At 49.7% G+C, this 21576-nt stretch overlaps 1 protein-coding gene and 1 long non-coding RNA gene across 2 annotated transcripts; one reads left to right on the top strand and one right to left on the bottom strand.

Annotated features, from left to right (window-relative positions):
* Nucleotides 1–3463: 3463 nt before the first annotated feature.
* Nucleotides 3464–4344, bottom strand: LOC120964144 (uncharacterized). Its single transcript, XR_006663329.2, has 2 exons — nucleotides 4138–4344; nucleotides 3464–3845 (listed from the first exon to the last, which is right to left on the bottom strand). It is a non-coding gene; the product is annotated as an uncharacterized lncRNA (long non-coding RNA).
* A 16064-nt stretch (nucleotides 4345–20408) lies between these two features.
* LOC141023113 (uncharacterized) lies at nucleotides 20409–20876 on the top strand. The gene has a single exon (XM_073499438.1). It carries the CDS (start codon nucleotides 20409–20411, stop codon nucleotides 20874–20876), a length of 468 nt encoding a protein of 155 aa, XP_073355539.1.
* Nucleotides 20877–21576: the final 700 nt, after the last annotated feature.

The following is a 21576-nucleotide window of genomic DNA, read 5'->3' on the forward strand; positions in this document are numbered from 1 at the left end:
CAGCGTTGATCTATCATAACTGGAGCGCATCCTAGCCGTCCGTTTCCCTGGCAGCGTACCGGTTCGCATCTTGATACTCGTAGCTGTAGAATTCTTCAGAGAAGGTGTCGATTTCTTCAGGTATGCTCAGAGACAGGAAGTTCAGAGAACTAGTCTAGTCCGAAAGAAATTTGAGTGCTCATTCGACTTAACTGAAATTAAACCATTCAAGCATACGACTTAACTGAATCGTTTGCCGGCGACAAAGGACTGAAAGATATAAAAGGAAATTCTAAGGAGTGATATTCCTCTATCTCTCTGAATCCCTAGCGCTTACACCCTGTACGTGTGTGGATATAAAAGGAAATTCTAAGGAGTGATATTCCTCTATCTCTCTGAAACCTTAGCGCTTACAACATGATATTGAAAGCATTTCTGTACAACTCTGAAATGTACATCACTACTATATGATATTGTTTGCGGCACTATAGGTATTCTGCATTAAAATATCACAAGACTGCAGGTTAAAGCACGAGAGACATAGTGCCAGAAGAAAAACCTAGATATCAGGTGTTGCTATATCTCCAAACACGAGAGACATAGGGTGTGTTTGGTAGGGTGCATGGAGGGTGCATGAGGGCAAAAGTTCTCAATCCGACCCATTTTTGCTTGTTTGGCAGGGTGCATGGGCTCACCTGAGCTATGTCCATCTCATGCATAAAAGGGCCCTCAACCATGCTCATCTCATGCACCCCAAACAGGGTGCATGAAGGCAGCCATGCTGGCCCTGACCCTCGTCCCCACCCACCAGATCACGTTCAGATATGTTTATACTTACAAAAAATGTTCAAATTTTGAAAAAATGTTCAAATTCTGAAAAAGTTCAGAATTTTGATTTTTTAAAAAGTTTAAAATTTCAAAATTGTTTAAAATTTCAAAAAATTGTTCTGAATTTCAAAATTTGTTTGAATTTTAAATAAATGTTTTAAAAATTTCAAAAATGTTCGGAATTTAGAAAAATAAATATTTTTGAATTTTGAAAAAACCATAATTTCAAAAAATATATATAAAATATTCAAATATTGTTTAAATTTTCGAAAGTTCAGAATTTCAAACATTTTCAAATTTTCAAAATATGTTTAGAATTTCAAATTTTAATTAGTTTTGAAAAAATATTTAGAATTTCAAATTTTGTTTAATTTTTTTTTCAATTTTGTTCATCATTCAAAAAATTAGAATTTGAAATTGTTCAGCATGTCTAAACACATGCAGGCTGCCAAACAAAGTCTCGGCTCAGCATGTCTCAGCGCATACATCGCCGCCAAACAACAGCAACTGCATGGACTCAGCATGTTTACACTGAGCATGTATGAGAGGAGAACAACTAGGCTAGGTCCATACATGCTACCAAACACACCCATAGTGTCAGAAGAACCCACAAACTAATCGGCAGCAATAATAACGAATTGGTATCTAAGGAGGGAAGATTAAAGTCACTGGATAATACTACCAAGTACAACAGTTAAACCAAGAACACTAGAGTTAACTAGATACAGTTCCTGGCTATGGAAAATACTTGATCGACATGCGGTGAAGCAGAGTTAACTGAAGTTTACAGCAGTTAAACTGCAGTTAACTAACTGTAGCTTTTGTCGGACAATGAACAGTGGATCCATTGGTCTTCGAGAGGCGTTGATCTATCATAACTGGAGCGCATCCTAGCCGTCCGTTTCCGTGGCAGCGTACCAGTTCGCGTCTTGATACTCGTAGCTGTCAAATTCTTCAGACAAGAAATTTGTGCCAAAGCATGTTATTAGAATTTACAATCATGGTCACATGTAATTAGCTTAGACTGAAACAGTAGCGACGAAACACTGAGTACTCATTTGGTTTGAACCAAAGTTTAACGAATGATGACGTTTTTTTGCCTCAAAGTGTATTTGAATTAGCATGTTGGGCATTTTATAAATTTATTTAGACAGGAAGTTCAGAGAACCAGTGTAATGACACATAGTACGAAAGAAATTTGAGCGCTCATTAGTCGTAACTGAAATTAAACCATTCAAGCATACAAGGAAAAACCAAAGCATCCACAGTCTAGATATAAAAGAAAAGAGCCACAAGCATATGCAGCACTGAATCTGTTATAGATATTGGCCATAGCTTATTACTAGAACTAAACTCTAAGTACTCGTTTGGTTAAACTGAAAGTGAATCAGTCGAACACTTGTGGCGAAACTAAAGCGTCACATACGAACCAAAGATTAACGAATCAGACTGCACACTGAATGACAGGGAAACAAGTCCTACAAGTATATGGTTTCATGGATCTACTCAAGCATGTATGCACTGCCACATTTGGCCACATCACAGGAATAATTCTTCAGAGAAGGTGTTGATTCTTTCAGGTATCTTCAGAGAACAACTGTCCTGACATGCTAGTATTACTAAGGAATCAGACTGTTCAGAGAACAGGTGTTGATAGTCCTAAATTTCTTTGAGCACTCATTAGCTTTTACTGATACTAAACCATTCAAACATAATAGTATTACTAAGGAATCAGACTGTGCGGAAATTTGTTGGCGCGGACGAGCACGCGCGCTCCCGGAATCACCATGCGTTCGTTCGTTTCGGGATGCACGACGCAAGACGTATGCCTGGACGAGGACGTGAGCGCATTTAATGTGTATACGTGATGGATTGAGACGCCGTTCTTCGGGACGTGCCGGCCGACGGCAGCGCGTTGATGACGGCTTTCGACATGTACCAATACGTACCACTGTCCCAGACGGCGTACGAAGTGGTGTTCTGTTTGTGAAAGGGTTTGGTCGGGCCACCAGATCTATTCAGCTCCCCTGGTCGTTGACTCGCGGTAGCTGCTTGAATCCGACCTGTTGTCACCGCCGGTGCAGATTCGATTCTCTGGATCATAGGTGCCGACCTCTTCCACGGCTGTAAGACGGGATTGCACTTCAGGTTCGTCGTCGAATCCTTCACCAGCCATTGATGTACTGTCAGCTCTTCCGTGAAGTGAAGCCTGCATGCAGGACGAAGCAGCATATAGATCTGCTATGTTTCCATTTTAGATGAGCAAGGAGATGAACACTAGTGAGAACATCTTACCTGAATCACAGATGTCCGCTCCATGGTAGCCGTATCCTCTGGTTCACTGCTCCCAGCGATATGATCTTGAGATCCTAAAAACTGATGCTGCTGGTTCTGCTCATTGCTGGCAAGTTAACAAGTACAACAGACAGCAGTGTAGCTTCAACAGGTTTTATTACACAAATTTCTATTTTTTGGCTGCCAAGCCCTCAACAACAGAATGTGGAAATAAACAAACTATAAGGAAAATTTGTCTCCACAGCTATTTTCTCGACCATATGCAGAACAACTTTTGGAGGAATATAAATAGGTGCGTGCCCTACACGTACCCCGCACCACACAGCTACATGTTATTCTAGAAACAGTTTCTAATAGTGTGTAATCACAAAACACAACGTATCGACGTCTAGCAGCAGCCTTGTACTTTACAGGAAAATCAGTACTTCTCAGTGAAATTTGGAGGAATATAAATATACAGCCAACTCAAAATTGTCATATCCTTGAAACAGAAACACACATCCACAATTGTTATACCTTTTGGTCCAGCCAGGTGCTTGAGGATCGTCTTTGCCTGTCGATTGTTCTCGGGTCGGAAGGGACAGGGCCATTCCATTGCAAGTGCTGTTGATGTCTACTTGTATTGTGGGGCGGTGGATCACCCACATTACCAATGCTGGATTCAGCGGCTGTTGCATACCAAAGCTTGGCTTGCTTCGCCGTTCACTAACCGTTGACAGATGGTGGCCTCTGGCAACTGAAACCTATGTTACAGAACACAGTAGATATATAAGGCCATCCCGTAGATGCACTGCCTCACACTGGCAATCAAAATGGGGGAATGTATTTCTCAGAAAAGTTTGTATGCATACAGTTTCCACTGGCATAAAAGCAGAGTCCTACACTGGACAAGGTATCACCATTTGAATTAGAATTCACTCCAATCTCACATGAGTTAATGAATAAAATGTAGTATAATTTAGACAGCCAAACTGACGCACAAATTGCATAACTACTATATGTTTCAACTAGAAATAAACCGCTGCATATATATACCTGCTCGACGAGTCAGGTGCTTGTCCATCGTCTTTGTCTGTCGAATGCTTTGGATTCGACAGGGCAACCCTTTTGGAACTGTGGTCAAATTCTTCTTGTACTGCTACCGCCGTCTCGCCGGCACCACTATTGCTAGATTGAGCGACCGCGCACAGCAGAGATTGATTTACTTCGTCGCGCAGCAAGTATTAGGCCGCGGCGAGATCCGGCAATGGAAATCTATGTAAAACAACCCAGTTCCCTGATAAGACGACCCTTGAACTACAGTGGCTAAGACTGAGATCAAAAACTAGCGGAACAGAAACAATACCTGTCGATTGGATCTGCTAGAAACTCGAATCCGTCCGCCTCCCGCCTCCGGCATCGCCATAGCTCTGCCCTTGACAGCTCTTGCGTCGCTCGAAGGGATAGGCCTCTTTTTCCTTTATTTTGTCGTCTGAGATAATGGACCCACACAGAAACCCTACACTTATCTGTTTGGAAAGCGCCGTTTTGATGACGGGCCGTTTCTAACGTCCGCTGTAATGTAATCTCACGCGCCTGATGTACCAACAGTACAGCAGTGTCTTGTACCACCACACCATCTTTATTTCACACGGCTCTGTAGCCGCCAGCGCCACCGCACTGCCCGTATACGATGGGTATCTATACGATCGCATTCACTATGGTCTGCAACGTGTGGTCGTTCGATTGGCACACATACCAGGAGCAAGCGAGCCCGTCCGCGCCATCGCCGCTCTCTCAGACTGTGCTTTACCGAAAAAGGCTTTCGCCCCGCTTTATATATAAAGCACGATCCTCACATCCCAGTACAACGCACGCCACCACAACACACGCACACACCCAAGGCATGATACATAGGCGCTGAGGCAACACCACCCCTAGCACTACCACCGCGAAGAGATGAAGCCGCATACGACGAACCGTGGGCTCCAAGGCGGCGCCTTCAAGAAGGATACGACACCGGAGCGCCGCCACTGCCCAATCCAAGGATTAGAGTTTCCCCCGGAGCCGCACGACGAGCAATGAGAGCCGTGACGAGGCCTTCAAGAAGGGAACGAGCTTCGCCGCCGCCGGTCCGTCCGAAGATAGAACAGGTTTTCACCCCGGCCAAAACTCACCGCCACCGAACGCCACACCCCGGCGACCATGCCGCCCACACGGCCATGGCCACCGGGCAGCACCAAGCCACGGTCTCCGCCCGAGAGCACCGCGCAACCACCACCAGGGCCGCCGCCCCGGCATCCAAGACCTAGACCCCACCTCACCCGAGACCTGCCGCTATCCCAACCAAAGAGACGAGTAGAAAGGTCCCACCTTTCGCACCCCTGGGCGACCCCCAGCGCGAGACCCAATAGGTCAGCCACCTGGCCTCCATCGACCCGTCCTGCAGCACCGGGCGCGAGGCGAGCTCGGTCTGGCAGCTCCGTGCGCGAGACGAGGTCAGTCCTGCAGCACCGTGCGCGAGACGAGCTCAGTCCTGCGGCACTATGCGCGAGACGAGCTCGGACCTACACACCGGGCGTGAGACGAGCGATAGACCGCAGCTGGGAGAAGGCCAGCCCATAGTTGCCAGAAATCTGGATCGCCCGGGTCGAGGAACGGGGTCGAGGGTCGCGGGTCGACACCCCTCCGGAACGTGGTTCGACGAGAGATATACATCTTCGGGACGCTAATCGGGGATGCGGATCGCGATCCAAAGGGTTTCGGGTCGATGATCCGGTACGATACATCCCGATGAAGTTGGAGGGAAAGAAAGATCATTACGATCTGCATTGATGTATTTCCTTGTATTGCGGAGGTGGGAAATCCCGCCTGATACTACTTCACAAAATAGATGAAAAAATGGGGCCACAAGGTAGCCCCTATGGCGCGATTCTTCTGCCATAATTACTTTCCCACAAACAATCTGGCCGACCAATTATCCCCAAATCCTAGTTCGTCCTGTTCATCTTCAAACCACCAGTCTGTCAAGGATCAATCTCCAAGCCTACCGTCAGCCTGCACACACTCCTGTTTACCCTTCCCAGCATTCTTGTGCCTCGAAGAACTCCTAATCGGCGACGGAATCGCCGCTCGCGTAAGGTCGTACCAATGGTGGTAACCGGAGTGCGGGACGGGGGATGCCTCAGCAGCGGCGGACAGCTCGAATTCCGGCAGGCGAGCAGCGGATCACGGAAGGTCGGACTCTGGCAAGCCTGCAGCCGGCGGAGTAGTACGATTGCGGATTGGCTGGTAAGCAAGCATCGGATCCCCATGAACGCGCCATCGTCCATCTATCGGGGTCGTGATCCGGCAATCGATCCAGCTCGACCCGCCATCGTCCCCGACCCTCGATCGGGGTCGATCGACCCCGGGACGTGGATCGCGCCATCGACCCGCGAACCAGGAACAGTTGGAATATGTTATATGTATTGGCCAGAGCATAATTAAGCTTAAACTGGAACAGGTGGAACTAATCTCTGAGTACTCATTTGGTTATACTGAATGTGAATCAATCAAACACAAAGAGCCAAAAATCAGTTAAAATAAGGCAAAGCTAAAGCGTCAGAAAAGAGCCAAGGATTAAACTGAGTGAAATCGATCTACAGCAAGTATGTATATATATAGTTTCATGGACCTACTCAATTATGTATGTATGCATTGCCACATTTGGCCACATGCATGCATCACAGGAATCATGCTGTTCTGTTCTGTCAAAACAGAGCAAAGCAGAGTTCACAGCATTCTGTTCAGCTGTCAGCATTCTGTTCAGCTGCCCCCGCGGTAGCAATAACTGCACACCTCGTCGCTTCGGTGGTTGTAGATGCAAGCCTTGGAAGAAGGCTGGCTGAGGCGGAGGTCCAGGTCGAGATCGGGGGCCTGCTGACCCTGACGCGCAGCGACGCAGCTGGGGACGTATCGGGTCTGCCCGTGGCAATCCTCGCACAAGGGCACCAATGAGTTCATGGCGGCGGCACAAAAGCTAGCCCAAATAAGGAATGAATCGTTCGTGATCGCAAATTGAAATTACCCCGCCCGAGTTGCCGTGCGGCTGCGCTGCTCCCGTCTGGTTCCCGCCGCTGGCCGTCGCGAGGATGCCACCGGCTGCAACAGAGAGAATTACACAACAGCAACCAAGAAATCAAACTCCGGCCGGCGTCAATGAAGAACCAAGAACCGCACAGCATGGACCAGAGAGAAAGAGTTCAGCGCTTTTCTTGGGTTGGGACTTGGGAGGGAGGGAACACACCTAGATTGCCCACCGGCGGCGTCGACTGAGAGACACCCCCGCGACGGAGACCTGCTAGAAATGGCTGTAGATGCTGTAGAGGCCCGTTGCTGGCGAAGATCTTGCGGTGGCAATCCGAGCACAAGGGCATCGAGGCCACCCAATACATTCTTGTGGAATTTTTGCAGACAATGCACCTCCCGGCTGCCCAAGGAACAAGAAATCAATGTCGGACGTCAACGAACAAGGAACCGCACGAACCAGAGAGGTGCTTTTCTTGGGAGGGGAGGGAACTGAGAGTCTGAGACTCACCTGGATCTGGAATGCGACCCTGATGCGCACCGGCGTTGACGGTGAAGCGCTTGCTGTAGCAAGCCTGGCACAAGGGCACCGAGTCCAGATGCCCCGTCGTGAGCTCATTGCAATCAGAGCACCTTAGACCTGCGGAAGAAGGCTGCAATGCAAAGAGCCAAGAAGAAACCAATGAGCTCATGGCGGCGGGACCGCGGGACAAGCCAGCCCAAATTGAAATTACCCCGCTGGAGTTGCCGTGCGGCTGCCCTATTACCCCGCCGGAGAAACCATAGCCAGTCGGCGCGTGGATTCCACCGGCTGCAACAGTCGGAATTACACAGCAGAAACCAAGAAACCCAACTCCAGCGTCAGTCAAGAACCAAGAACCGCACGGACCAGAGTGAAAGAGTTTTGCGCTTTTCTTGGGTTGGAAGGGAACATACCAAACTGAGAGAATCCCCCGAACCCCGACCCTGACCCGCCCCCGCCCCCACCTCCAGCGAACTGGGAAGAAGAGGCACCGGAGTTGGCGATCTGGTTCTGGCCGCTCGCCGCGTGGATGCCGAAGGGCGCACTCCCAGCGTCTGCAACCACAATTACACAACAGAAACCAAGAAATCCAACTCCGGCGTCAGTCAAGAACCAAGAACCGCACTGCCAGGACCACGGAACAGAGAGAAAGAATTTTGCCATTTTCTTGGGTTGGGTTGGGACGAAACGCACCTGGATATGCATTGCGCAGCGACTGCCGGAGCATCGTCGTCCGTGCCAACCCGCCGCCGCGACTGAGACCTGCAAGAAACCAAGGCATCTGACAGATGTTACAATACGATCCAAGAAGCGGGCATCAACGCAAGAACCAAGGACGTGCTCGCTCCTAGCTTCGGTTTCTTGGGCACCCACCTCCACCGAAGCCTTGGGCGTTGACGGTAGCCGACGACACCCGTGCGAGCGCCTGCGAAGTCGCCGTCCGCCCTGCATTTTGCAATCGAAAGAAACCGAGAAATCCAACTCAGACGTCAATGAACCAACCACGAAACCGCACGAACCAGATAGAAAGAACTCGGCGCTTCATTTGGGAGGGAACGTACCTGGATTTCCCAGCAGAGGATCGAATCCCCTGAGCAGAGCGAACTGCCCTTGCAGGGAAGACGGGCCTGGAAAATCGCCTGCTGCAGGCGCCTGCGGGCCGGCTGTAGTCTCCGGCGGCGCTACACGCGGACGCCGCTGCCGTGGCTCAGTATTGTCGCCGGCGCCCTTCCGCTTTCTCGCCATCTCGCCTCGGTCGATCGAACAGCTTCGCAAGAACCACACGGGAGAGGGAGAGAGCTGGAAGGAAGGAAGGAAGCTACGTATGAGGAAAGATGGGAGAGGAGGAAGGCGAGGCGAGGCGAGGGAGGCTAGCTATATAGACGACGACGGCAGAGGAGAGCGTCTCCCGTCCCGCTGCAACCGATCGATTTCAAGAAGCAGAGAGATTCCTTCTGCCTGCGGTTGGTCGTCAGTTGGTTTTGGAGGGAACAACACGGGCGGGAGGAAGGAAGAGCCTCTGAAACGGGCCTAATGCAATTCTGATAGCCCAACTAACGGCCCAAATCATCAATAGCCGGGGGCCAGGCCCATGCTATCCAGTCTTGCCATTTTCTTTGCTGGAATTCTAGAGAAACTATTCCATTATTTTCTACAAAGTTCCAGTGTGTTTCCAATTGTCAAAAAAAAGTTCCAGTGTGCTTCTAAAAAATATATAGAAAGTTCCAGTGTTCCAAATGAAAATAAATGGCACTGGATTTTTTTTATCTATTCGTCAGATTGCTCAAAAAACGAAACTATCAATAAAAGGTTTACCATGAACGCGTTTGTATAGCCCGCGTGGTTGTGGCATATCGATGGGCCCTTGTTCTCTGGCTGGTTGCGACGGGACTCATGGTACGGGCGCACGGTTACCGTAGGATTAATCCAGGTTAAAGGCCTTTCATGACTTGCATTAGTGCCCGTCTCTGAAGATATGAGAAAATATTTTGCAAAAATTTAGATGGTTTAGCACTGGGTTTGAAAAAAAATATAGATATTAGGTGATTTTATATTGCCAAACGCCAGAGTTTTGAACTCTAGATAACAAAAATTAAGAACTCATTTTGTTTCGTGAAGTTTGGAAGTGTTGCTGCTCCTTGCGAGGAGCCCCATCATTTAGTTATTGTAGGCAGAGACGACCTCTGCCGTGGTTTACAAGTTGAACGACCAATCACTAGGACATGACTACAGATAGGATTGAGGAGATAGACATACATGTACATATTGTTAAGATTTACGAAAAAGGGTTTCCCCCGCTTTATATTATAAAGCACAACCACACCAACAAGTATCCGATACAAACGCACGCCACACAGAACCCAAGGCAAGATACACGAATGCCGGGCACCGACACACAACCTCAACGACACAAAGCATCTAAAAGATGACCAAAAAAGGATCCGCCAAGAGCCGACGGATACCACCACCAAGGAGCGATCGTCCGGGAGGATGTGCGACGGACATGCCAGACCGAGGACTCCAAGACGGTGCCTCCAGGAAGGGCTCGAGCAAGAACGTCGCCACCGTCTGATCCGAAGATCAAGTTTTCACCCGGAGTAAGATGGAGGGAGAAGAAGCACCACGACGGAGCCTGCAAGGAGGAACACGACGTCCACGGACGCCGTCACCGTCGACCATAGCGGACTGGGTAGGTGATGTACCCCGGTGCTTCAGCTAAGATTAGATGAGATACAGTGTGAAACAACCACTGTATCATTTAACACCATGCCTTAATCTTAACTATCCTGAGTTTATACCATTCTGGAACTCTTCAAATGTATTGGTAGGGAGCACTTTGGTAAAGCCATCTGTTACTTGATCTTTCGAAGAAATGAACTGGATCTCCAATTTCTTGTCTACAACTCTTTCTCTCATGTTGATGCAGAGGCCAGGGGTAATCCTCCATTTCAAAAAGAAACTCTTTCTCTCACAAAATAAAAATCAATTTCAATGTGCTTGGCTCTGGCACGAAAACAAGGATTGTCAGAAAGATATGTTGCTTGGGGCTCAACCAATGGCCCAAATCATTAACAGCCATTTGGATCGAGGAAGAGAATGTGTCGATTTCTCAAGGTATGTTCAGAGACAGGAAGTTCAAAGAACTAGTATCCTGACAACAACTGAAACTAAATAATTTGAGCATTCATGCGGTTTATCTGAAACTAAACCAGTAAACCAAAGCAGCAGGAAACAACAAAATATTGTTAGGTTTGGCCTATTCTCCACGCCAAATCATATTTACCGACGACAAAGGACCGAAAGACATAAAAGGAAAACAAGTAGTGTATTTCATGGGGATCGATCTGATCTACCAAGTTGTGTAGTTCTAGTTCTAGCACTAGCTACAGATAATAATACTTGGAGATGAAGATGATAAACCGATCAACAATCACGGAATCTATTTGCAGGAGGAACTGAAATTACACGCAGTGAACCGAGTTAACTGTCCCCCGCCAATAAAAAGTGTTAACTGAAGCTTACATAAGTTAAACTTCAGTTAACTGTGTGTTTTCAAACAAAAACTTCAGTCAACTGTTGCCGTTTTCGGACTCTGAACAGGGGAGCCCTTGGTCTTGGAGAGTCGTTGATCTTTCATAAGTCGAGGGCCGCTGAAACTAAACTAGTCAAACATACGAGGTAAAACCAAAGCATCAGGAAACAACAAAATATTACTGTATTTATGAATCAGACTGTGCTTTAAAGCACCATGGCCTATTCTCCACGCCAAATCATTTACCGACGTCAAAGGATTGAAAGACATAAAAGGAAACATATGAACCAAGTTATCTAGTTCTCCGACACATATCATAACCCGGAAGCTATTTACAGAAGGAACTGAAATTACACGCAGTGAAACATATTTAACTGTCCCCCGCAAAAAGAAAGTGTTAACTGAAGCTTACGTAAGTTAAACTTGAGTTAACCGTGTTTTAAAAAAAACTTCAGTCAACTGCAGCCGTTGTCGGACACTGAACAGAGGAGCCCATGGTCTTCGAGGAGCGTTGATCCTTCATAAGTGGAGAGCATCGTAGCCGTCCGTCTTTCTGGTAGAATGTCGAGTTCTTCAGAGAAGATGTCGATTTCTTCAGAGAAGGTGTGTTGAGAGACAGGAAGTTCAGAAAACTAGTTTACTGACGCATAGTTCGAACAAAATTTGAGTGCTCATTCGGTTTAACTAAAATTAAACCAGTCAAACCTACGAGGCATCTGTTATATATGCAGCACTGAAATTAAACCAGCCTTAACTATTCTCCATGTTGAATCACTTACCGATGACAAGCATATGCAGCACTGAAATTAAACCAGCCTTAACTATTCTCCATGTTGAATCACTTACCGATGACAAGCATATGCAGCACTGAATCTGTTATATATATTGGCCATAGCATTACGTTGATCATCACTCGTATGCTTAAACCGGAACAGTAGCAACTAAACTCTGAGTACTCATTTGGTTAAACTGAAAGTCAAACACTTTAGGCAAAACTAAAGCGTCAGGAAAGAGCCAAAGATTAATGAATCAGACTGCACAGTGAATGACATCCACAGCAAGTATGAAGTATATACTATCATTCACTAATGTGAGAGCACTTGACAAGGAAACAAGTCCTACAAGCATATTAATATGAAAAGAATGAATTATATAAATAGTATTGTTTATAAAATTTTACATGAATCAAAATTGCAACACATTTTTTAGAACACATCAATATTCTAGAATTACAAGCATGAATTTGACATGCCAAGTCTGTAAAACACATTGTCTAGGTTGACTGCAGTGGCTTTGTCATGTGGCGGCGGCCTGGCGCTGTTGAAGTTTTGGTTGACAAATCTGCGAAGTTTCATAATGAAGAGAGCAAATGTCAGCAAAGATCACTGGTATCAAACATATAGCAACTTATATATGTACATACGAAAAGATGTCTCTTATTTGAACTTAGATAAAACATATATATATGACGTTGAACCCAGAGACAATATCTCTACTGATGATATTGGATCACAGAGGGGGTCTAGAACTGGATTTGAAAGTGGTTCAGTCACTGGCTCTGGGCCCACGAACCCTAGAAACCAATCACTTGGGCACAACCATCAGACTCTCTCACCAATACGCCTAAGCGTATCTTTGCATTGATAGGTAGAGTGAAAGTTACAGGGTTAGGGGTCCAACGACTTGTGCGCAAAGGCAAGTCGGAGGCTCCCGGGAGCAGAGGGAGGGGGTGCTCAGCCCCAATACATACGGTTTATGTTACATCGAGTAGTGCTTGCAGCCCTTTGGCACCGGCCGTGGCCCAGGCGCGCACATCATCTTGGATGGTAGCTAGCAGGATGTTGATGGAGGGTTGACGTTGATCGAAGATGCATGCACTTCGGTGCTTCCAAATCTCCCACGTGATGATTGGGACGATCGAGGCAAGTGCCTTCCGGAGAGAGTGCGGCACGGAGTCTGACGCGGATCGCCACCAATCGTAGAGGGAACAAGAAATATACATTTGCTAAGAATCAACTTTATTGCAGCGGGAACAAGAAATATACATTTCTCTAGTTCAAGATCATTTCTTGATCTTTATCCGTTCTCTAAAAATTGATCACTTTGATACAAAATTTATCAAATATTTAAACTTTGAACTTTGAACATAAGACTCATTGAATTATAGCACTGTTATCATCAACGTTGGTCAGAAAATAACAATACCATGTTTTAACTTTAAAACAAATATCTCTTTTTTGTCGTAGCGGAAACTATCTACATCTTATTTCACCCACAAGGGAAAAAACATTGCTAAAAACATTTCTTCCAATTAAATTTTCCCGTTGGTTCCAATTTAATTGGAGGATAAAACTTTTACTTTGCAACGGAAACTTTACAATATTTTATTCAAAAAAATTTCTGTACTCTTTTACTCTCTAAGCAATTTTAACCGATTGGTTCAAAAAAGCATTAGAGAAGCAACAATTTAATCTTTTACTTTAGTTCTTTTCACTTTTAAAAGAGCACTTTTATTTTCAATAATAAAACATGATCATGTTATTAACAACGTTGGTCATAAAAAATAACATAATCATATTCATCACTTTAGCATGCTCTTAAAAATGTAATTCTGTCTAAACTTTTATTTTCTTTGTAAAAGAGCACTATTAATTATTTACGCAGCGGAAAAACATGAATAAAAATTCATGAACTTTTAATTCTTTACAGAAACTTTTCTTTGACAAAATAGAAAATTTATGAACTTTATTATTTTCTTTATAAAATTCATGAACATTTCCTTTTCTGAAAATTTTCATTCTCAGAAACTTTTTCTGTTTACTTTGCTATTTACTAAACAAAAAATTTCGTTGGAAAATGAATAAAAGGAATGCTGACGAGCCTCTTTGCTAGCACAGCCCGTCCCACGGCCTGCAAACGCACGCGCCGCTCGCAGCCTTAACAGCGCGGCCCGCGGCCCACCAGCCTGCTGGGCGAGCACCGGTCGGCCGCCCGAGCGCCTCAGTATAGGACGCGGCTCAGCCGCACAGCCGGCCTCGGTCCAGCGCGGCCCGGCCGCCGAGGCCTCCACTTTCGGCCCAGAAGGCCCGGGGCGGGGTTAGGTTTTCAATCAGGGCCGTTCAGCTCGATCGGACGACGCAGCATCCTTCTCGCTCGAACAAAACCGACCCACCGCAGCGATCGGAACGAAACCCAGTCCGTTCGCCCCCCTTTCTCCTCGCGCGCCGCTCAGGCTCTCTCGACCCGTCGCTGTCCCGGTCGCCGGGCGACCGCGCCGCGCCGGTCCGGTCGAGCCGCCGGCGATGGCGTCCACCACCGCGCGAGCCTGGCCGCATCTCTTCCCCCCGGCCTCTCCTTTGACGGAGAGAGGGGGGGACGCTCGCGGCCACCTCTGCTCCCCTTCTCTCGCTCCCGACTGCGCCGTTGCGTTTGACGCCGGTCGCCGGCAGCCGGAGACGGGGTTGAGCTCCGCCGTTCCCTGGCCAGCTCTTCTCCCTCCCCCTTTCCTCCCTTCTACTCCTCTGCTCTACTACTGCATGCAGCAACAGAGAGAGAGAGAGAGATGCTGCGGGTTTCGATGCAGCGCCGTGGCCATCCCCTTCGCCGGCTGCGCGTCTGCCTTGCGGTGAGCGCGCCGCCGTCGAGCGGTTTGGCCGCGGTGCCTACCCCCGTTTTTTGTCTTTTTCTTTTCGTTGCCGGCATGCCGTTGAGCTGGCTCCGGTAGTACTTCATCCGACGCCTCGGCTTGCCGATGCGCGTCCGGATCGAGAGGAACAGGCGCGGCCTTGCGGCGGCACTTCTTTGTCCATTGAGGAATTTTTCTTTGCCCTGTTTAGGGTTCTTGGGGAAGGGATCCTTTTTCTTTCTCTGTTTATACTTTGCACCGAAAATCATAGCCTAGGATGGCTCTGATACCATTGATAGAGTGCTTTGGATTGGATAGGTTAGATCATTCCGGTGAACCTACCTTCTGCATGTCCAGACGAGCTCGATCCAGCGCCGGCCATGGTGAAGTAGGGGCCGGTGACGATGTGGACAGAGAGTGGACGGCGGTGGTGGTGGAGCTTCCCGTGAGCACCGCGCTAACCCTAGATTGGTAGGGATTGTAGGTGGGGATTGTGGCAGCGATTAACCTCGTAAGTCGTGCCCCGGCCCCCACCCTGTTTATATAGCACGGGTCACAGGGGCCCACCAACCATAATGGGTTGGGCGCCCCCGATCAGGGCGCATTGACCAAGGGCCTGGCAGGCTGTTGGGCCTGCTCAGAGGAGATCAACCTAACAAGGGGTGGTGGGGAGTAGTAGTAAGGCGGCACCAAGAGAAGGTGCGGTACCAAATTTCCTTGAAGAAGGGGCATGCCACAAGTAGATGGTGAATGTCCTCGACATCCTGATCGCAGAGCACACAAGCTGATGGATGGGGCAGGCCGTGCCTAGCAAGTCTCGTGGCCATCCAGCATCGATCATGTTTCGCGAGCTAGAGAAAGATCTTGTTGTCGTCTGGTGCCCAACATTTCCAAGTGATCCTCCACTCCGGGTCAGCGATTGAGCCTTGGAAAAGGGCGTGGTAGCATGATTTGGCCGAGTAAGAGCCGCTATCGGTCCAGCGCCAGCGTAACGAGTCGGGCTGGGGGAGAGAGTCACCTGTAGAAGATGCCTCCAGAGTTGGACGTACTCGACAGTGGTCACCACGTTCAGCGCGCCATGGATATCATGGATCCAAGCCCGATTCTGGAGTCCATCATGGACCAAGCGCTTGGCGCGGAGGCGACGAGGGACAAGCGCGTCCAGGTGCGGCGCAAGCTCGGCAATGGATTTGCCATCCACCCAGCGGTCAGTCCAGAAACAACAAGTGTGGCCGTCACCAACGGTCCAGGTGGTGGATGCCCGGAAGATGTCGCGGACGCTGGCGTCATCCGGCAGGTGGAGGTGGTGCCAGGTACAGGATGGGTCGGTGATGCGCAGCCATAGCCAGTGAACGCGGAGGGAGATGCCGGTGCGCTGAATATCACGCATGCCCAGGCCGCCGAGCTCAAGAGGGCGGCAGATGCGCGGCCAGTTGACAAGGCAGTTACCTGAGCGAGCCTCTTTGCGGCCATGCCACAAGAAATCCCGGATCAGACGATTGATAAGCTTGAGGATCAGGGCAGAGAGGGTCATGGCGAGCAACAGATGCACTGGCATGGCAGAAAGGACGTGGCGGACGAGGGCGAGATGCTCGCCGCGAGGGAGGAGGCATGCCTGCCAGGAGCCCAAGCGCTTGGCCATCTTCTCGACAAGAGGCGTGAGCGCCGCAGTGCCGATTTTCCTCGTCGAGAGAGGGAGGCCTTGGTAGTTGATGGGGAAAGCCTTAGTCGAGCATGAGAGCGTCTCGCCCGCGAGGGCGGCCACCACGCTGCTGCTATGTTGTACCAGCAACGCGCTTTATAACAGACGCTACTGGTTATTATCAGTAGCGTGGGGTCCAGAACACACGCTACTGGTAAACTTCTATGTATAAGCATTTTCCTAGTAGTGGGAGCACTTCGCAAAGTTGGTCTTGAGGCCGGAGGCATGGCCGAATAGCTCGAGAATGCTCTGGACAGCCTGGAGGTCGCGGCGATCGGGATGAAAAAAGAGAACAACGTCATCCACAAACAGAGAGATGCTGGGGATGGCACGCCTAGCGGTGAGGCGCTGGAGGGTGCCAAGCCTGCTCGCATGCTGGACCAAGGTGTTGAGGACGTCGATCACCAGAACGAAGAGCATGGGTGAAACAGGATCGCCTTGCCGAAGGCCACAGGCATGATCTATGGGCGGTCCGGGGGAGCCGTTGACGAGCACTCTCGAAGAGGAGGTCGAGAGGTGGATGGCAACCCATGCCCACCAGCGATGGACAAAGCCCAGGTGCGCGAGGACCTCGAAGAGGAAGGGCCAAGAAACCGTGTCGAAAGCACGGGCGATGTCGAGCTTGAGGAGGACGCGTGGGGCTTTAAGATTGTGAAGGAGCCGCGCGGTCTGCTGCACCATCATGAAGTTGTCATGGACTCCGCGGCCGGCAATGAACGCACTCTGGTTGGCCGACACGGTGTCGCCGAGGCGAGGGCCTAGCCTCAGCGAGAGCACCTTGGCAAATAGCTTGGCGAGGAGATGGATCAAGCTTATAGGGCGGGAATCTGAGATGGAGGATGCGTCAGCTTTCTTGGGGAGGAGGGTGAGCAACGCCTCGTTGAGCTTGTGAAAGCCGCACCCATTCATGTGGTAGAGCTTGAGGAACACGTCGCAGATGTCTTGCTTGATGATATCCCAACATTCAAGGAGGAACTCGGCAGTGAACCCATCGGGGCCTGGGGCTTTGCCGGCCGATAGGCACTTGACGGCCTCCCAGATTTCTTGATCGGAGAAAGGGACGTCGAGCTCAGACATGTCGAATGCCGGGTGGCCAATGGACCCAAGGTCGATGGTAGAGGCACGAGGGGTGTGGGAGCCGAAGATGGATGAGAAATGCTCGTAGGCAAGACGCGCCATGCCCGCGTCCTCGGAGACCGGGAGGCCGGCGTCGTTGAGCTGGAAGATGTCGTTCTTTTGCCTACGGTGAGCAGCATGTATCTTGAGGAACGCCGTACTCTCGTCGCCCTCGCGGAGCCAGCGGAAGCGAGTGCGCTGGCGCGCAATGGATCTCTCCAGGGAAGCAAGGCCCAGGTACGCGCATTTGAGCTTGCGACGCAGCCAAGCCTCGCCAGCAGATAGGGGCCATAGGTCTTGGGCAGCATCCAGGCGAGCAATGAGCTCGCGAGCGAGGAGGATTTGAAGCGAGACATCCCCCAACCTTTTTGCGCCCCAGCTTTGCAAGCTGCGAGCCGTAGCCATCAGCTTAGCGAAGACCCGATGGAAAGGGTCCGCGTCAGGGTCGACGCCATTCCAGGCCTCGGAGACAGTATCATGGAAACCCTCCCACTTCACCCAATAGCTTTGGAAGTGGAAATGTGGTTTGCCGTGAGCACGAGGTGCACAATCGATGACGAGGGGGCAATGATCCGAAGTAGTAGTCGCGAGACACCGGAGGATGCAGTGGGGTTGCTCGGAGTCCCAGCCCGGGGTGCAGAGGACCTGGTCATTGCGGACGAGCGTCGGCCGCTCCTGCTCGTTAGACCAAGTATACCTCCGGCCGTGGAGGTAAATATCGCGCAGCTCCAAGTCTGCGGTGAAACGTCGGAAGCGGTGCATGATACGACGGTTAAGTCTATTGTTGTTTTTATCTTCGGCGGACAAGATCATGTTGAAGTCGCCTCCTATGAGCCAGGGTCCAGCGCAGGTGGCCCGTTCATCTTGCAGATCGGAGAGGAACTTGATCTTCGCCTGGTCATCTTGGGGCCCGTAAACCCCAGTGAGACACCAATGCTGGTTCCCAACGAGGGGGGAGACCAAAGCCGTAATATGATGCGTGCCAATGTACGGGTGAGAGAGGGAGATGATGTCACGCTGCCAGGCAAGTAGGATACCGCCATGCGTCCCATCTGCGGGCAGGAAGTAGAAGTCCAGAAACTGCGGACCTAGAATCTCCACAACAGTAGACAACGAGACGGAATTTAGCTTCGTTTCAAGGAGGTAGACGATACAGGGTAAATCAGCGGAGAACATGCTGCAAACTGCAGTCCGTTTAGCCCGGCTATTGAGGCCGCAGACATTCCAAAAAACTACTTTGAGGTGTGCATCCATGGAGAAAAGGGGGGGAGCCGGGGGGGAGCGCCACGAAGGCAAGGTCAGATCTCGACCAGGCGAGGCTGGGGCGAGGAGCGCGCCGAGGCGACGAGACCTGCGACGTCAGTGGGGACTTGCCACCCATAGAAATTGGCAAAAGCCTGCATGATGTCCCCAGCCAACGGTCGCTCGAAGAGCTTGTGGTAGCGTTCCAGGGCGGCGGCGGAAACTGGCTCGTCGTCAGAGATGATGCCAAGACGAAGGAGAAGGACCCGCTTTGCCTTGGCCTCGGCATTCAAGCCGTGATCAGCCCACGTAATGCGGTCACTACGCCGAGGAGTGAAGTTTGGAGGCAGCTCAAGCCAGCGCCGACGGGCCGTCGGGGTGGTGAGGATTGGCGCAATTGGCGCGCTGATGGTGTCCAAGAAACCCTGCAGCTGGGGTTGGTCACGAGGGGGCGCAGCTAATGCGGAGGGAGCGTCAGGCTGGGTACGTGAGGGCTGCATGGAAAGAGCGCATGTAGTGCCACGTGTTGCCTCCGCAGAGGCCGAGCCGATCACGCCATGCATGTGGCCCTGCACAGGGCTTTGGATTCCTGGGCTGGCCGGGTCAGGGGTGGGGGCGGATTGGTCCTCAACTGGTGGCGCGGCAGGCGAGGAGGATACGGTGGGGGTGGTTGGTGCAGCTGAGATCATGGTGTTGCCAGAGGTGGGAACCAATCCTGTTGGGCTGCACACGGGGGCCCTGGTGGCAGGGGGACAAAAGCAGCTTCTGCTTCGCGAGGAGATTCCTCGGGATTGGCGTGCACCACACAGCCCATTGGCGGCATCAGAACACGTGTGTCTGGCCCCACGCGGTCGGGAGACCGGTCTGCGACAGGTGGAGAGGGCGCGGCAGACTGGAGAAGCAAGTCCCACTTCAATGTTGAAATTACAGTTGCCCGAGTCTCAACACATATCCAGGATTAAAACCCTAGAGCTCCTGTTGAACTCTGAACAAGGGGACTTAGCTGGTTTCAATTTCCTAAGGGAGATGGAGTTGTTGAGGATGAACTGGCTTCTGATGAGGAATTGGATGATTTGCAAAAGGAACAAGAGGAGCTTGCCTGTGGAGAAACTAATGAGATGAACTCAAGCAATGATCAATATCAGGTTGATTTCTCTATGCTTTCCAAGGACAATGGAGACAAATGAAGCTAATGATTAGGTTGGAGGGCTTCAAGTTGCACCACCTGCCTTGAGTGTTAATCATTTGCTGTTCGCGGATGATAGTTTACAATTTTTGGGGCAACATTGGTCAAAGCAGAGAATGTTTTTTTTTCTCGAATACGCAAAGCTTGCATATCACGGCATTGATAGAAGAAGCAAGAATGATTATAGGAGGTGGTACAACACATGATTCGGATGCAAGGGGCGTGACCATGGTGCTCGAAGCGGAGAGATGAAAGATGCATGACCCAAACAAAGAAGAACAAGGATAAACTCTCCGACTAGAGAAGCAAACCAATCTACAACTAGTTCATGACATGGTTAAGGTGAATGTTGACGTATCTTTTCACGTCGAAACATTGTCCGGAGCGACTGGAGCAGTTATTCGTGATGAACATGGCGACTTCATTGCTGCTGCTTCTTGGTTTATACCCAATGTACGAGATGTGGACGCTGCTGAACTTCTTGCTATACGAAATGGAATGTATCTTGTTGCCAATATGGGATGTATGAGAGTGGATGTTGAATCAGACTGCACCTTTGCGGTGGAATCAGTTCAGCTAATGGATAATTATCAAGGACCAGATGTTGCAGTTGTTGCTGAATGTAAGCAACTCTCCATCGACTTTGCAAAGATCACCTTCAAGCATTGTTTCAGAGAAGCAAACCAAGTGGCTGATGAGTTAGCAAAACAGTCTTTTAGATCGAATTCTTCTAGTTCCTGGGATGCTACCATCCCTGACTTTATTTCTCACCATCTTGTAAATGATATGACAGTTATTTGAGAAATAAAGTCTGATTATGCTTAAAAAAATCTACAACTAGACGACCAAAACTCCGAAGCCCGCACAGAAGACGCCGCGAGCAACCAAGACAACACCTTCAAGAAGGAGAACGACACCGAGGCGCCGTCATCATCCGATCCGGAAACCCGGACCTAGGGTTTCCCCTGATGCTCGAAGAGGGGCACAGAATGGCCATAAGAACGCCTCCAGGAAGGTGACGACACCCGTGGGTGTCGCCGCTGCCAGCAAAAGATGCAGGGCTTTCGCCCTGGCCAATTCCAAGCAATCCCAAGCCGCCGGAACACGAGTCGAAGAGGAGCTCATCAAGTGTAGGCCGGTGCTGCAACTGCATGAAGGGGAGCCACGCGCGATGCCAAAGGAGGCACCGTGCATCGTCGGGTGCGCGAACTCCGGAGGAGCATGATAATCCCCAAGTGCAGGGAATCATCGTAGCAATTCCCAAAGGTGGAAGTGATAAGTATGAAGTGTCGAACCCACAAGGAGCTAAAGGTAAGATCAATATTCTCTCAAGCCCTATCTGCCACTGATACGACTCTACGTGCACCGAACGTTTGCTTCCAACTAGAAATGAGAAATAAAACTACGTTGTGGGTATGAAGAGGATAACTTTGCATGGTATCGGAGAGCTAAAATATAAAAGTAGGTGCTGTTATCATAAAGTTAGAATATATTACTAAAT

Source organism: Aegilops tauschii, chromosome 5, assembly GCF_002575655.3.
Source record: "Aegilops tauschii subsp. strangulata cultivar AL8/78 chromosome 5, Aet v6.0, whole genome shotgun sequence".
NCBI lineage: Eukaryota > Viridiplantae > Streptophyta > Magnoliopsida > Poales > Poaceae > Aegilops > Aegilops tauschii.

Excerpts from the sequence above, each read along its gene's own strand:
- LOC141023113 (XM_073499438.1), top strand. The coding sequence starts at position 20,409 with ATGGTTAAGGTGAATGTTGACGTATCTTTTCACGTCGAAACATTGTCC.